The 17,697-nt window shown below is 42.7% G+C and overlaps 1 protein-coding gene across 1 annotated transcript in view; it reads left to right on the forward strand.

Annotated features, from left to right (window-relative positions):
- Window positions 1-87: 87 nt before the first annotated feature.
- Window positions 88-17,697, forward strand: part of SLC35F3 (solute carrier family 35, member F3) — a 405,672-nt gene continuing 388,062 nt past the window's right edge. Inside the window, exons 1-2 of the mRNA XM_011935715.1 lie at window positions 88-262; window positions 661-890. Of these exons, the coding sequence (XP_011791105.1) occupies window positions 210-262; window positions 661-890 (283 nt within the window). The 5' untranslated portion in view covers window positions 88-209. The remainder of the gene's footprint in view (window positions 263-660; window positions 891-17,697) is intronic.

Raw genomic sequence — 17,697 nt, forward strand, 5'->3', positions numbered from 1 at the left:
GCCTATGGGGATCCGAGAGTTTCCCAGCGGCGCACCCAGGGGAAAGAGCATCGCTGTGTGAGTAGAGCCCCGGGCGTGGGTGAGCGAGCCGGCGGACCCTCGGTGGGCAGCGCACCCCAGTCTCCCCCGGCTAGCGGCTGCAGGGAGCTCCGGCCCGCGGCCCCTCCGCCTCAAGTCTGGGAGCTGCCGGCCCCACTCTGTCTTTGCCTATGGGGATCCGAGAGTTTCCCAGCGGCGCACCCAGGGGAAAGAGCATCGCTGTGTGAGTAGAGCCCCGGGCGTGGGTGAGCGAGCCGGCGGGCGGGAGGCCGGAGCCCCGGGGTGGCCCTTTGCAGCTGGGACACTGGGCAGTTTGGGGCTCGGGGAAGGGCGGCGCGCGCGGCGGAGCTGCTCGGGAAGTTTCAGTCATTCTTTCCCTCGCCACTCGCTCCAACCCACCCTGGCCCGAGGCGCCCAAGATAGGGCACTGGGGACAGCTGCCCGGGGAAGTGGGTGAGTGGCGGCGGGAAGGGAGCAGCGCGGGCTCTGCCGCGGCGCTCGCCCCCGGAGGGCGCCGGCCGCGCTCTTGCTCTCGCCCTGGGATCTGCTCCTCACGAATCCCCTCCTCTCTGTCCACGCTCGCCGTGTCCACCTACCTGCCCGTGGCGCCTGCGACCTCAGTGGCATGAGGAGGTCACCGGACGTCAGTCCCCGGAGACTGTCCGACATCAGCCCCCAGCTCCGGCAGCTCAAGTACTTGGTGGTGGACGAGGCGATTAAGGAGGATCTGAAATGGTCGCGCTCCGTGGAAGATCTCACCAGCGGGCCCGTGGGGCTCACATCCATCGAGGAGCGGATCCTGCGCATCACTGGCTACTATGGCTACCAGCCCTGGGCAGCGAGCTGCAAAAGTAAGACCCCCTCCAGTCATTTTCCTCCTCCGCCGGTCCGTCTCCTTACCATTGTCACAGCAGCCTCGGGGAGCGCATGCAGGGAGGCGTCCAGCCACCCCGTCCAGCCCTGCCTGCTGATACAGACCCAGGTTTGCAACTTTGAGGAAGAGGCCTGGAGACGGAGTTCTCCTGGACCTCTGAGGCTTTCTGATGCGTTCTCTTACACTCCTTCTTCTCCCACACACAGGATCTCTCTGTATCCTTATCCCTCCGCCTCCAAATGTGGAGGACACTCTTATGTGGCAGACCATAGGAAACAGATCAGAAACTCAGAGTATCCCGGACAGTGTAGCTTCCCCGTGGATCAGAAAGTCTCACAGGGCCCTGGGTCAGGTCTCACCAGGCTCAGCTGGAGATGCTGACTTAGGTAGCCAGGATTTTAACTCTTCCTTGCATCTCCTAGCCCAGATGATAGAGAACAATTCTTGGGGTCTTCATTTTAGATGCTATTCACGCCCTTTTCCCCTGGATTTTATTCATTTGTATTCATGAATACAATATTCATTTGTATCGGTCTTCAGTAACGAGGTTCTATAGGGATCTCTCTAGTTAGTGGTGTTAGTCCAAGCAAGATGAATGTTTGGTGTCAAGTGGAGAAGCTGAAATGGTTTTCTGCCAGTGGGTCCCAGCTAATGACTTTGAGGATGCTAAGATCAATTAGACAGACATTATCTTATGTCACCAGGACTAATTTGATGTACATTTCTTTTTCTCACTTTGCAAGAGAGAGGTTGATTATGATGAAGTCCAGATATCTATAAATAGAACCATAATTAGGTGGTCTCATCACTGTAATTTGACATAAAGGATTGCCATTTGCCACCTCAGTCAGTAGGAGAAATGGGCCTTGACTTCTTTCATTTGAAATAAAGACTAGATTAATAGCTTGTTGATTTTGAGTTTTTTTCTACCTTTTATTGCTTAAAATTGAAACATTCTTTATTGGTCTTTAGGGGAAAAAATGGGCGTTTGTAATTTAATAATATTCATCACTTAAAAAAATGTCTATCTTTAGATTATTCCTAAAACCTTCGAGTCCAAGGCAAAGGTCAGTGGTATGCTAGCAGTTAGCTGGTTAGTTTTAAATTATTTGCAGGAAGAAACAGGATTTGAATGTTTTGCTTTCATGCAGCTTTTGAAAGACTGCATTTCATTGGGTATAAGCCTTTAAAAAAATTATCTGTATCTCTTGCAATCTCTTGCCTCTGCTGCTAAAATTGTAGCTGATTACAAAAGGAAGACAAGGGGCCAAATTCTCTTTTTGGTTGGAAAACCCTGGGCATAGGATAACAAAAATTAAACCCCATCGGAAACCATATTTCTTACAGGCATGGATGGAACACTCAATTTTTATTTCTGCTTTCTACATTTCTGTTAGAAAATAGCCATTTTCTACTCATTTCCATTTTCTACTTCCTTAATAACAAAAGACAGTGGTATGAATGACAGCCTTCATAAAGTCATCTCTTTAGTGCTTGAAGTCATAACAAGGTTTTATCTTTATAAATCTATTTGTGACTGGCTGCATGTGCTTTGTGGAAGTTATCACCAAGGTTTGTGATTTGGGGACTTGGCAGAGAGCTTACAGCAGTGATGACTGTTCAGTACAAACATATTTTGTAATTAAGACAAGAGAAGGGCCATGTGGAAATGGAGTCCCTGGCATCACTGGAGGTATTCTTAAATGCCTCTCTCTGAGGCTTCATTGGAAGAGTAAATATTAGCAGGCAAGGCTACAGTGATCACTGAATATGAATAAAATCAACTCATTCCACTCTCTCTATTCCTGTGAGGATTATTCTTTATTCCAAGGTATTTTCCTTGTTACTATAACGCTTTAGGTGACAACTGACATTTTGGTGAATTAATTAGGCGTTATGTTTAAATTTAGAGAGAGTAATGTTTTATTAATGTATTAATGTAGCAAAAGAGGTTTTTTTTGTTTGTTTTTTTGTTTGATTATTTGTTTTGTTTTGTTTTGGTTTTTGAGAGGGAGTCTCACTCTGTCACCCAGGCTGGAGTGTGGAGTGCAGTGCTGCGATCTTCGCTCACTGCAACCTCCACTTCCTGAGTTCAAGCGATTCTCCTGCCTCAGCCTCCTGCGTAGCTAGGATTACAGGCGTGCGCCACCACATCCAGCTAATTTTTGTATTTTCAGTAGAGATGAGGTTTCACTATGTTGGTGAGGCTGGTCTCAAACTCCTACCCTCAGGTTTTCCACCCACCTTGGCCTCCCAAAGTGCTGGGATTATAGGTATGAGCCACTGCACCCAGCCCAAAACAGGTTTTAAGGCAGAACTTTTGCTGTTTGCCATTTCTACTCAATTAATAATAATAAAGAGGCTTATCTATTACCTGTAGGTGTCACCTAGTTGCTTTATTTGTTGGTTGGTAATTGTACTCTACAAATGGGGAGAGATGATGGTTACAAAAAAAAAAAATTTTCATGATCTCCAGAGTGAGTTATGGAAGCTCCAAGCTATTATGTCACCTTTCAGTCATCTTTCAAAGTATTTATCTACGTCCTAACTGAAGGAATTGCCATTGAAAGTTTTTAGACTCTTTGAGAGATGTAAGTCACTTGCCCTTGTAGCAGAATAAATCATTTGAATGACCCAATATTCATTTGTATCCTCTTCATTGTTAGATTTTGTTTGGGTTGTTAAGATAAATGAGGTAATTGTGAACAGTACAGAAATTACCTTTGCTCAATATTCTCAACTCAATCATTTGGATTCACAAGTTTCACTCTAGACAAGAGAATTTTGTAAAGAAATTTTTTTTTTTTTTTTGACAGAGTCTTACTCTGTCACCCGGGCTGGAGTACAATGTCGTGATCTCAGCTCACTGCAACTTCTGCCTCCTAGCTTCAAGCGATTCTCCTGCTTCAGCCTCCCGAGTAGCTGGGACTAGCACCACCAAGCCTGGCTAATTTTTTGTATTTTTAGTAAGAATGGGATTTCACCATGTTGACCAGGCTGGTCTCAAACTCCTGATCTCGTGATCTGCCCGCCTTGGCCTCCCAAAGTGCTGGGATTACAGTCGTGAGCCACCGTGCCTGCCTTAAAATTTACCCAACTTCCCCCAATAATAGTTTTTTTTTTTTTTTTTCAGAAAGAGTTTTGCTCTGTCGCCTAGGCTAGAGTGCAGTGGCACAATCTTGGCTCACTGCAACCTCTGCCTCACAGGTTCAAGCGATTCTCCTACCTCAGCCTCCTGAGTAGCTGGGATTACAGGTCCCTGCCACCATGCCCAGCTAATTTTTGTATTTTTAGTAGACACAGGGCTTCACTGTGTTGGTCAGGCTGGTCTCAAACTCCTGACCTCGTGATCCGCCCGCCTTGGCCTCCCAAAGTACTGAGATTACAGGCACGAGCCACTGTGCCCAGCCTCGGATTCTTTTTTAAAAATCCCAGAGGCTCCTAGGTCTGAAAGGGATGGCTTTTATGAAACATTCAACTGAGAATTAAACTATAAACAAGTAAGCAGGAAGGGCCCAGTTCCTCTTCACAGTGGCAAAAGTCCTCCAAGCTCCACATTCCATGTTTTTGAACCAAACCACTTGGCAGTATTCCTAGGAATTCTTCAAATTATCATCTGTGAGTGAATCCAGGGCCCAGAAAGCACCTGGGCCACAGGAGGGGCTCAATAAATATTTGTTGAATAAATGGATGGCTGCTGCCTGAAATATTGACCTCTGGGACAGGAAACTTTGAATGTGCCTCTGTAGTGATTTGTATCATTTACTTCTTCATGCTGACTTCCTGTTATGTGGAATTGCTTTACTCTTTCCTGGTTCTTCCATCACAAGTGCTTCCTGAACCACAGACTGGACCAGAATTCTTGGTGATAAGCTTGGGTTTAGGCCAGGGTTTCTCAGTCTCAGCACTATTAACCCGCTGTGCTGTGTAAGTATTTGTCGTAGGGAGCTGTCCTGTACACGGTAGGATGTTCAGCAGTATCTCTGACCTCTGCCTATTAGATGTCAGTAGCTTACCACCCTGCCCCCTCAGTTGTAGCAACCACAGTATCCCATGGGGGGCAGCCTTTAGTTGAGACCCACTCTTTAGGGTAGCCCCCAAATTTGTGCTGCAATAGAACTCTCTTCTGCTGCCCAGTAATGCTAAACACACAGGCCTACCTTACAAATTCCTGACCCTCTCCCTCCTTCACCTTTCTTCCTGGGCCACTTTTTAGGTTTTCAGGATGGCCAGATCGAGTAATCATCACCACTGGCAGTACAAGTGTCTTCTGAAGATTTGAAAGAGCCTGTTCCTTCTGCAGCTGGCATGATTCCACAACCAATCATCATAAATTGACGCCCTGTCGGAGGTGCTTTGGAATTCGGGAGACTCTGAACAGTTTCTTTTAATAACTTCCTTTTCTTCCCTACCTTTTGCCACAGTAGAAGAGAAATGACTGTTTAAAACATCTTCTGCTTCCTTTTCCTTCCTCATTTCTCTGGGGTGGACACCAATTAGGGAGGAGATGGCTAGAAAAGGGAGGAGGGAGAATCAAAGACCAGGAAAAATCTGTATAGTAGACAGCCAGCCCCAGGCCTCTGATAGGGTGGGACAGCCGGTGGCATTTCTACACAGGGATGATTGAAGGAATATATCTTGGAGTTTCCAGATAGAGGCTGTGCTGCAGGATGAAGGAACATCTATGAATACTCCTTTATTTTCATTTATTCATTTAGCAAACCTTTTTCCAACATTCAGTGTATGTCAGAATAGAGAGAGAAGTGCTGGAAGAGGCACTGTCCAGGTGTGCCTTCATCTAGAAATACAGGTCAACACAAACCTACATTAGAACACAGACATTCTAAGGGTGGGCAGGATGTTTCACTTTCCAAAAGGTTTCCCTAAAGAGTGTTTTCAAATAGTGAACTCTTAAATCCTTTTCTGGGAAAAAAAAAAGACCCCAAAACATTTTAGGAAGAGCTTTCTTGAAGGGGGTCATGCTTATTGCTTAACATGAGGTGCAATTATCATTTGAGTAGATTTATACACTATGTTGAATATCAACTATTATTCACTACAGGTTCTGGTATGTTGAGATTTAAATGATTTTTTTTCAGAATGTGAATGGATTGAGTTTTAAGTCATTTGTAGAATGGAGAGAGGGTCAGTCTTAAAAGACTGACTGTCTCTAACCCACTCCACCCACCATTGGCAATGTGAACCTGTGGCAGGAACATGTAGGTTACTGAATAAATCCCAGCTTATCTGGGTGGAGGTTTTCTAGTTCAAGCTGAAAAAATGTAGGGCACTGAATAACACACCTGGTGACAAGGAAATTGCACGTTTCAGGATTCTCCAGGTTTAAAAGTTGTAAAGGGTTTGTATGAGGTGAGGGGGAAGGGCTCAGGGGGAAGGGCTCTGGGGAAAGGCTATCTTCCTAGTGTCCCTGTCAGTTCACACTGAACTGTGAGTATATGTTGCGGCGTAGATACCAGTGCTAAATGGAATAGTGCCTTGTAGTATCATTGAATTCATGGTGAGCAACTTCTGTTTGATCCTCCTAAAATAGTAAAGGTCAGGTCAGCAATTCAAAAATGACCCACTTATAAGAGATGTATAATTTGGTTGTAAAAGTTTATTCTAGAATGGAGCTTGGCATATGAAATATGAGATGGAAAAGATTTTAAAAGAAAATAATTAGAGGGCTTGAGGGGGTGGTGAGTTGAGCATTAGAGCACAGCATTTTTTATTGGGTCAGATAATTAATTTTATTCCTACGTATGCTAACAATTTAGTAAATAGTTTCTGAGTTTCGATGTAATGAAAATGCAGAACTATTATCTTTTAAGGAAACGAGGTGACCCCAGCTCACTCAGATCATTGTCATGGGGTCTGCCATGGGGTTAGAAATCCTTCACACCTATTCATGTGCCTTTATTTTCATTTATTGATTTAGCAAACTTTTAAAGCATTTACTACGTGCAAGAATACAGAAATAAGTGATGGGAGACACAGTCCTCACCCTAAAAGCTTTCCAACTAGAGCAGGTGAAATCTGAAGTACACATGTGGTAGTGATGGGGAAATGGCCTTACCTCCAGGGAAGTGAAGTCTTCCAGGCTTTAAGGAGACATGGGCAAGGAGAGTTCTTGTTGCTCTTCAGAAGTCCCTCCTGGATCTCATTAAAAGGAGTGTAGTCTAAAATACTCCAGCTTTGAGCCTTGGTCCTTTCCTTAAGCAGCTGGAAACATTCAGGTTAGTTGCGTTCAAACATAAATTCGCATGCAAATGCACCATTGATGTTTGTTAAACATTTTACTGTAAGCTGTTTACTGTAAGCTGAGGGGTGTCCACTCAGTTTTTTTTTTTTTTTTTTTTTTTTAGAATGTCTGGAGGAGCAGAGGAAATAGAATTCACATCCCAGCTTCATAGCTATATGACAAGTTCACTGCTATCAGCCACTAGTTTCACTGGGCATGGTGGCTCATGCCTGTAATCCCAAAGCTTTGGGAGGCCAAGGTGGGTGGATCACGAGGTCAGGAGTTCAAGACCAGCCTGGCCAAGATGGTGAAACCCCGTCTCTAATAAAATACAAAAATTAGACGGGCGTGGTGGTGGGTGCCTGTAATCCCAACTTCTCGGGAGGCTGAGGCAGAGAATTGCTTGAACCCGGGAGGCGGAGGTTGCAGTGAGCCAAGATTGTGCCACTGCACTCCAGCCTGGGTGACAGAGTGAGACTCCATCTAAAAATAAAAAAATAAAAATAAAAAAGGAGATAATAGAACTAGTTTCTAGGATTGTCATGAAGATTAAATGAAATACAGTAGTCACGCTTTATCGGAGGGAATCCCCACTGGGCATTCCAGGCCCCCAGTGGGTACTGTGGATAGTACTCAACCCAAAATACACGATTTTTTCTTAGACAGTAGTGAGCAGGTGGTGTAGACAGTGTGGATATGCTGGACAAAGGGATGATTCACATCCTGGGTGGGATGAAGTGGGAAGGTTCAAGATTTCATCACGCAACTCAAAATGGCACACGATTCAAAACTTGTGATGTTTGTTTCTGGAATTTTCCTTTTAGTATTTTCAGACCATGGTAGACCAAGGGTAACTGAAACCATGGGAAGAAAACCGTGGATAAGGGAGGACTCTTCCAATGTCTGTACAGCTGGTATCTATTAATGCACCTTTATATTCATTAATTTTAGCAAATCTTTTGTGCGTTTACTTTGTGCCAGAATGCAGAGATTAGTGATGGCAGACACAGTCCTTGCCCTAAAAGCTTACTTACTGAAGTGGGTGAAATCTGAAGTGCTTGTATGGTATGATAAAGATCAGTTTGCAGTGCCTGGAGAGCCCTTTCTCACATCGGTGAGTTCATTCTTCAGCTGGAGGAGTCATTCACAACAGAAATAGAGGGGAGGTTTGCATTCCAGGTGAAGGGACAGCACGTGCACGGGAAGGTAGTCAGCTATTGCTAGAAGGTAATTCTGCTTGATTGAAACTTCATGGGGCAGGAGTATAATGTATGAAGTTGGGCTTGTGAGCAGAAACAGACTACAGTACATTACAGTACCAGTCATCTGATGCCTGTCATCTTCCTCATCCAGGTCCCAGCCTAAATGTCACCTCCTCCTGAGAGCCTTTCCTGATTACAGGAGGTCCTCTTGCATCTCCTATAGTGTTGTCACCTCTTTTACATAGTCATGACTAGTGTAAGAAAGTGGCTGAAGCTCTTGCAGATAGAAAGCTCTCTAGGAGCAGGGCTTGTTATTATGTCTCCACCCCTCACTGTGGCCTTGGCATATAGAACGCTGGTGATTCTTCCACAGTGCACAGAGCATCTCAATCAATAAACGTTTGTTAAATGTACTAATAAAAGGCCTAAGTGGCCATTTCCTCATGCACCTACACAAATGGCTCCTAAGTAAGCATCTACATTTCTGTAGCATCTTCCAGAATTATCCTGCATGGAGACACTTCTAATTGCATTCCTCTGTCAAGAAATGGGACTCCCATTGCCGATTCTCTTAAGCCTTCACTTTAACTCTGCTAAAAACACTGACAAGTAATCCCACTCCTAGAGCTTACATTATCCTATCTTATGTTGGGGTGTTCTGTTCAGTTTTGATAACTTTAAAAAATGATATGGAAAAAATGAACAGGGCCCAGGGAAATAAGAAAAAAATGTATTAATGGAATCAAACATGTGTTCTACAGGGAAGGTTAAAGGATTAGGGGAGGAGGAGATTAGGTAAGAACGTGACATGTCTTCATGAGAACCATCAGAGCAGACACCTTTGGAGTGTCTTCCCAGCTCAAGACCCCTTAACCGCCCTGCACTACATCCTCGGTTTGGGCCCTTAGCAGCCAGACTGGCATCATCTTCCTCCTGGGCAGTGTAGATTAGACCGGGGTAGACTCCTGATCCATGCTAACTCACTCAGCTCCTCTCTCCTCCAATTTGAGGTTAACACCAGAAAGTTGGGGTCTAGTCTGACAGAGTGGTCTTTTGAGTGGAGGAGGCTGGTCTGTCTCCCATATGGATAGAGAGGCAGAGAAAGCTAGTCTACATAAAAGAAGGCAGCGGCAGGTGTGTCAGGTAATCCAGAGAGAGCAGTGGTGGTTTCCAGGACTCCGTGCTGGGGCCTGTTTCCCTCCTACATCAGTGTGTTGCTGCAGCTTCTTCTCCAAGCCCCTGAGACACCACTGTTGCAAAGCAGCAGCCTTCTTCCTGCTCAGTGAGCAGAAACCAGGTTCTGTTCCATGCAACTAACTGCAGGCTCCTTTCTGGATAGGATTTCAGAGCCATTTCCATTCAAGCCCATGCATGACAAAATAAGGATCCATGTGCCAATGAAGTTTCAACTGGAAATACAAAATCACTTTCTGACTACTAAGATCATAAATAAGGTCAGGAAGCCTCAGTCACTGGAGAGATTCACAAAGATATGGACCCCCAGTCACTTGAGCTGGATTAAGTACTTACTTCTTGTCCCACAGCAGGAGGATGAACAATATTTCTTTCTTTTTTTTTTTTTTCACATGATGTACTTTGGTTCAAAGCAGTGGTGAATGTGCATTGATTAATAGAGCAAGGAACCAGTTTTGTTTCATTATCTTACTGCACAAGCTAGAAAGGGACTTGTGCAGTTAGGAACCTGGTAAATTCTTCCGGTGGATGATGGTGGCAAGCACTGAAACAATTACCTAGGACATGGGCACAGATTTTTCTTTCATTCAGCTTAATTTATGACAGCATTTAAGACTGGAGGAAAAGAATTGCTCTCCTCAGGTGATTTGCAGTGTTAAAGACTAGAGGCTGTTTTGGACTCCTCAGACAGAGATACTTAGTGCAACTGCTCAGAACAGTTTTCTGGTTTTGACAAATGTTTTCTGTGACAAATTTTCTCCTTGTCAATCTGCTATGTACCATTTCCAGTACTTGACCAGATCAGGATCTATCAGGAAACTATTTTTTATCTTTCTTCACCACCTACTTGTAACAATGTGGTGTTATAAAAATTCAAGTCTGTCCTCAAAAGTTTTATTCAAAAGGGTCAGAAGAGAAATGTTTCTTAGTGTATGTCAATTTTGCTGCCTTACTTTCTTTTCAGAAATTGAGTCAGCTCACTTTTGATGAATGTACATTAAGATGTCCCGTTCTGCCGGGCTTGGTGGCTCAAGCCTGTAATCCCAGCACTTTGGGAGGCCGAGATGGGCGGATCACGAGGTCAGGAGATGAGACCATCCTGGCTAACCCGGTGAAACCCTGTCTCTACTAAAAAATACAAAAAACTAGCCGGGCGAGGTGGCAGGTGCCTGTAGTCCCAGCTACTCGGGAGGCTGAGGCAGGAGAATGGCATAAACCCGGGAGGCGGAGCTTGCAGTGAGCCGAGATCCGGCCACTGCACTCCAGCCTGGGTGACAGAACGAGACTCTGTCTCAAAAAAAAAAAAAAAAAAAGATGTCCCGTTCTTAGCCAGTGATGGTGGTGCAGACCTGTAGTCCCAGCTACTCTGGAGGCTGAGGTGGGAGGATTGCTTGAGTTCAGGATCTCAAGGCTGCAGTGATGTATGTATGATCACACCACTGCATTCCAGCCTGGGTGACGGAGCAAATTCCTGTTTGAAAAAAAAAGTTCCTTTTTTCTAAAAAAAAAAAAAAAAAAAAGGAGTAGAATGATGATGGTAGGTGTATTAGTCTGTTTCATGCTGCTGATAGACATATCTGAGATTGGGCAATTTACAAAAGAAAGAGGTTTAATTGGACTTATAGTTCCAAGTGGCTAGAGAAGCCTCACAATCATGGGGAAGGCAAGGAGGAGCAAGTCACGTCTTACATGGATGGCTGCAGGCAAAGAGAGAGAAAGCTTGTTCAGGGGAACTCTTCTCTTTAAAACCATCAGATTTCGTGAGACTTACTCACTATCATGAGAACAACATGGGAAAGATCTGCCTCCATGATTCAATTATCCCCCACCAGGTCCCTCCCACAACATGTGGGAGTTCAAGGTGAGATTTGGGTGAGGACACAGCCAAATCAGATCAGTAAGGATGGGACAGTTGAGTTTTGTGCAGCATTCTGTTCATGCTGTACACGTGTGAGAGTTTAATAAACATTTTCCATGGTAAAGGTGCATTACACTAGTGTGAGTACCAAGGAAGAACTGAAGTCCCTTCCTATATACTTTCTTTTCTTTACAGAATCAGCCAGATAAATAGTTTGAAGAGTTCTAAATGCCATATTCCAGAACAACTAGTTTCAAAGGTTTATTCAAACACTTACTTTTTTTTTTTTTTAAGACGGAGTCTTGCTCTGTCACCCAGGCTGGAGTGCAGTGGCATAATCTCGGCTCACTGCAAGCTCCGCCTCTCAGGTTCACTCTATTCTCCTGCCTCAGCCTCCCAAGTAGCTGGGACTACAGGCGCCCACCACCATTCCTGGCTAATTTTTTGTATTTTTAGTAGAGACTGGGTTTCACTGTGTTAGCCAGGATGGTCTCGATCTCCTGACCTCGTGATCCACCTGCCTTGGCCTCCCAAAGTGCTGGGACTATAGGCGTGAGCCACCGCGCCTGACCTCAAACACTTTAAGTTGACATTTTGTTTTATTAACTATTAAATGTAAAAATCTTTCATTTACTTATTTATTTATTTTTATTTTTAGAGGCAAGGCCTTGGTCTGTTGCCCAGCCTGGAGTGCAGTGGCACGATCATTGCTCACTGCAGCCTCTAACTCCTGGGCTCAAGCGATCCTCCTGCCTCAGCCTCTTGAGTAGCTGGGACTATAGGCTTACACCACCACATGTGGCTAACTTTTTAAAAAAAGGTTTGTAGAGACTAGGGTCTCACTATGTTGCCCATGCTTGTCTCAGACTCCTGGCCTCAAGCAGTCCTATCAATTCAGCCTTCCAAAGTATCAGCTTCTTATATAGGTTTATCTGATTTAGCAGTGGGTATGATTTCAAAGTTACATGTAAATAAAGTATATGTAATTACAATTGATTGTGAAAATCCTCAGAAAACATAGTACTGGTGTATGAAAAAAATGTGTTTGTTCTATCCGCAACTGACATTGTATCTGGTGATTGTCTCTCAATACATTGGAGATTTCCTATTTGGTGGCTGGAAGGTGGAAGAAGGAATATTTTTCAACACCACCATGTGGTCCCTCTTGAGAAGCCCACGGATGAGGTCAGGGCTTCAGAAAATCACTACATGAAATTTCAGACACCATTCAGGGAGGAATTCATTTGTGAATGGGTTGGAAGCAGATGAAATAAAGGATCCAACTGTTGAATGTAAATTCATTTATTTGTTAATCTATTCAGTGATTCATTCATTCCTTCCTCATTCAATCATCAAATAATCCACGACCTCTAAAATGCAGTAAATATATTAGCTCCTCAGGGAAGTATACACTAAATATGTGGTATGGTTGTTATTTCTTAGAAAATAACATAGTGGGATTACAAGACATGCACATCTTGATCCATCAGCTGAATTGGATTGGCTCCATGCCATACTTTCTTTGTCTTGGAGCCCTCTCACAGGTGCAGTAAATGTCCCTTTTTGCTCTTCTCTAAATATCTTGGGAGTGTTTCCAACCAACAATGACCAGTCTTAAACTAAACTCTATATTGTGTACATAATTTTGCATAATATTTTATTGTAGGACACCATAAACAGCTTCTTAGCTACAGGGGGCAATACCTCAGGGAACTTCTTTTCTCTTCCTTTGGAAACTTGAGCTCTGCTGCTCAAATCAGAGTTCTGATTAAGATGATGGACTTAATTAGTCATGGCTGAGTTTGAATCCTGCTACCTACTTACTGCCTGGGCTCTGGGGGAAACTAGTGAGCCTTTCTGAACCTACTTTTCCTTTTCGATAAAATGACAGTTCCAGTTCAGAGAATTGTTGAAAATATTTTGGGATAATGCATCCAAAGGGCTGAATACAGTCCTGGTGTTTGGAAGGTGGTTAGTTAGTGACAGTTCTGGTTAATATTAGATTATTATCATTGAAAGTCTTGACTTATAAAGGGAATCTTATGAAAGGGGTTCTTTATAAGGCCCTTTCAAAAGGAGAGCTTCTCTGATGTATTTGAAATATAATTTGACTCCCTAAAATAATGCAGGGTGGTAAGTAGTATCAGTGAGCTGCTACTGTGTAATGCTTCCTGGCAATTTACCCTCATCTGATCGCTATGCCTTATATGTAGTGAAACATGGCTATGCACTCCATGAACATGTACAAGTCTGATTTGTCAATTTAAACAATTAAATTTAAATAAAGTCTTGGTTGCTTAAAGCGATAATACCAACATTTAAAGACTGTGTTGTCCTCATGTCTGCTAATATATAATACATTTGGCCAAAATAATTCACATGGTCAACCCCAAGTCAAAGGACAAGACAGTACTCTGTCTACCATGAAACCATGGCAATGTGCAGATATATAGTGAGGAGTAAAGATTTGGTCCAATAATACAATCTACCACAAGGGCAGAGAAACAGAATTAGCCCTTAGGACACACCTGAATTCCAGTTTTGGGGCTGCCAGTTCCATTGGTGTCATAGACCAAGTCTCTTATCCAGCTTGACCAACATTACCTTTTATGTTCAGTTAAGGGATTCGGCAAGATTACATCCTGAATCTCTTCCAGCACTAAACTTTTAATGTGTCTGAGATTTATTTACAATGTCTTAGAAAATGTACTACTCTGTAAATGAGAGTTACTGAGAAAAGTAGCCTAATCTGACCTCTTCACTTTGTAGTGGAAAAAGCCCACTACTTTACCCCTGATCCTAAATCATTGGAAATGGATACACATAATAAGAGAGGTTTTTTGCCTCTTACCACTCTTTTTCCTTTTCATTTCTTTTAGTACATTGACTAAAAATATATTGACTAAATCTCTTTGGATTAGTTATGTTGAACGCTACGACATGGTGGATTGAGTGTTTGCATTTCAAAGCTTTGGAAATGAGAGGCATGACCACTTGGATTTCTAATGCAACCCTTAAAGAACCTGAGAATTTCTGTTGGATCCAGAAGCACCTGGTTCTGGGGTAACATTTTCCAGACAGCAGAGGAAACAGAAGAGGCAACCAAGGGACCACTCTGGTTTTCACTGGTTTGTTTACCTATGACAACTACAGGGATTAGAATAAGTTTCTTGAATAGGATGGTGCACTACTGTTGAAGCCACTTCAAAGCTCATTGGGATCTTTGTGGAGAGTAGCTCTCTAGAGATTGAGCAGGTAGAATAAAGCTGGCTGAGACCTATTCCTGGAGGTGAGGAAGATGACAGAAATAGAGAAATTTTAAGAGCCAGGTATAGTGGTTCACGACTCTAGTCCCAGATACTCAGGAGGCTGAGGTGGGAAGATCTCTTGAGTTTATGAGTTTGAAGCCACGATGAGCTATGATTCTGCTATTGCATGCCAGCCTGGCTGCCAGAGTGAGACCCCATTTCTAAAAAAAAAAAAAGGAAGAGAGAGAGAGAAACTTTGAAAAGTTCTTGAAAGGTGCAGCTACTGGGAGGTGTCACTTTGAAAACAATTGATGAGGGAAGCTGCCGCAGCCCTGGATGTCGAGTTATTTATTCCACCACTGGAGAATCCTAATGAACAGAGTTGTCTCTGCCATTGCAGCATGAGCTCCCTTTGATTGGTTGCTCATCAAAAATCTTTTGATTTTCTCTTTCTTACTGCAAAGAGGTATTATAATTTCCCACCTGACAATCTATAGATGTTAGAAGGTAAGATAAAAACTGTTGAACAATTTATTCGTAGGACCCTTATATTTTTGTCTGGTTCTCAGAGTGCCGTTGAAGTTTGTGAACTTTGAAAAAAGGCCTTATCTCACCATATCTCAACAGGTGACCCTTGAAAAATGTGGGGGTTGGGGCATTTATATAGTAAAAAGTACTGCATAAGGCATTTGGCTTCCCCAAAACTTAACTACCAGTAGCCTGCTGTTGACTGGGAGTCTTACTGATAGCATAAACAGTCAATTAACACATATTTCATATGTCATGTTTATTATAGTTTATTGTATACTGTGTTATTACAATAAATTAAGCTGGAGAAAAGAAAATGTTATTAAGAGAATCTCAAGAAAAGAAAATACATTTACTATTCATTAAATGGAAGTGGATCATCATAAAATTCTTCATCCTTGTCATCTTCACCTTCAGTAGGCTGAACAGTGGGAGGAAAATAAGGGGCTGGTCCAAAACAGCATAGTACTTGTACCAAAACAGAGATATAGACCAGTGGAACAGAACAGAGGCCTCAGAAATAACACTACACATCTACAACCATCTGATCTTTGACAAACCTGATAAAAACAAGAAATGGGTAAAGGATTCCTTGTTTAATAAATGGTGTTGAGAAAACTGGCTAGCCATATGCAGAAACTGAAAATAGACTCCTTTCTTACATCCTATATAAAAATCAACTCAAGATGGATTAAAGGCTTAAATGTAAGATCTGAAACTATAAAAATCCTAGAAGAAAACCTGGGCAATACCATTCAGGACATAGGCATGAGCAAAGACTTCATATCTAAAACACCAAAAGCAATGGCAACAAAAGCTAAAATTGACAAATGGGATCTAGTTAAACTAAAGAGCTTCTGCACAGCAAAAGAAACTGTCATCAGAGTGAACAGGCAACCTATAGAATGGGAGAAAATTTTTGCAAGCTATCCATCAGACGAACAGCAAATATCCAGAATCTACAAAGAACTTAAACAAATTTTCAAGAAAAAAAAAAGAAAGCAACCACCAAAAAGTGGGCAAAGGTTATGAACAGACACTTCTCAAAAGAAGACATTTATCAGCCAACAAACATATGAAGAAAATGCTCATCGTCACTGGTCATTAGAGAAATGCAAATCAAAAACCACAATGAGATACCATCTCATGCCAGTTAGAATGACAATCATTAAAAAGTCAGAAAACAACAGATGCTAGAGAGGATGTGGAGAAACAGGAACTAATTTACACTGTTGGTGGGAGTGTAAATTAGTCCAACCATTGTGGAAGACAGTGTGGTGATTCCTCAAGGATTTAGAACTAGAAATACCATTCAACCCAGTGGTCTCATTACTGGGTATATACACAAAGGATTATAAATCATTCTACTATAATGACACATGCACATGTATGTTTATTGCGGCACTATTCACAATAGCAAAGACTTGGAACCAACCCAAATGTGCATCATTGATAGACTGGATAAAGAAAATGTGGCACATATACACCACAGAATACTATGCAGCCATAAAAGAGGATGAGTTCATGTCCTTTGCAGGGATATGGATGAAGCTGGAAACCATCATTCTGAGCAAACTATCACAAGAACAGAAAACCAAACACTGCATGTTCTCACTCATAAGTGGAGTTGAACAATGAGAACGCATGGACACAGGGAGGGGAACATCACACCGGGGCCTGTCGGAGGGTGAGGGGCTAGGGGAGGGATAGCATTAGGAGAAATACCTAATGTAGGTGACAGGTTGATGGGTGCAGCAAATCACCATGGCATGTGTATACCTATGTAACAAAACTGCACATTCTGCACATGTACCCCAGAACTTAAAGTATAATTTAAAAAAGAAGGGGTTGGTCTTGCTGTCTCAGGGATGTCAGAGGCATAAATAAATCTGTGTTTAAGTAGACCCTTGCAGTTCAAACCCATGTTGTTCAAAGGTCACCTGTATAATATGCCACCTATGTAAAGTTCAAAAACTAGCAAAACCAATCTGTGGTTAATAATGATCCAAAGAGTGGATACACTTAGGTGTATGGACTGGGAAGAGGTGTGTGGAAGCCTTCTTTCTGGGGTGGCAGAAATTCTATCATCATCTGGGTGGCAATGTATATGTGTATAAAAGGGTGTGCATGTATCTAAAAGGATATGTGTGTATGTAAGAATTCATCAAGTGCTTTGCTAGATATGTTTTATCACAATTTAAAAATCTCTTAAAAAGGTGTTATTTAGGGAGAGAGGGCCACTCCACATACAGACATTGATCCTTGATGGATCAGTTGTTTATACAGGGTGATGACCACCTAGGACTTACGGAAATCAGAACTGGAAAATGAGAACTCTGCTTCCTTTGTTGGTGGTGTTGTTCCATTAGTCTTGAAGAGTGAGATAACTCTTAAACATAATCCCATTTGTTTTGGACATCTAAATGTTTGTAAATGGAAGCACATCTTATTTTCCCTCTTAAAATAAATGCTGCCTTTCTTATCTTTTTGGAAATTAAGCTTACTGATTTAAG

Source organism: Colobus angolensis, unplaced genomic scaffold (genome assembly GCF_000951035.1).
Source record: "Colobus angolensis palliatus isolate OR3802 unplaced genomic scaffold, Cang.pa_1.0 Scaffold148, whole genome shotgun sequence".
Classification (NCBI taxonomy): domain Eukaryota; kingdom Metazoa; phylum Chordata; class Mammalia; order Primates; family Cercopithecidae; genus Colobus; species Colobus angolensis.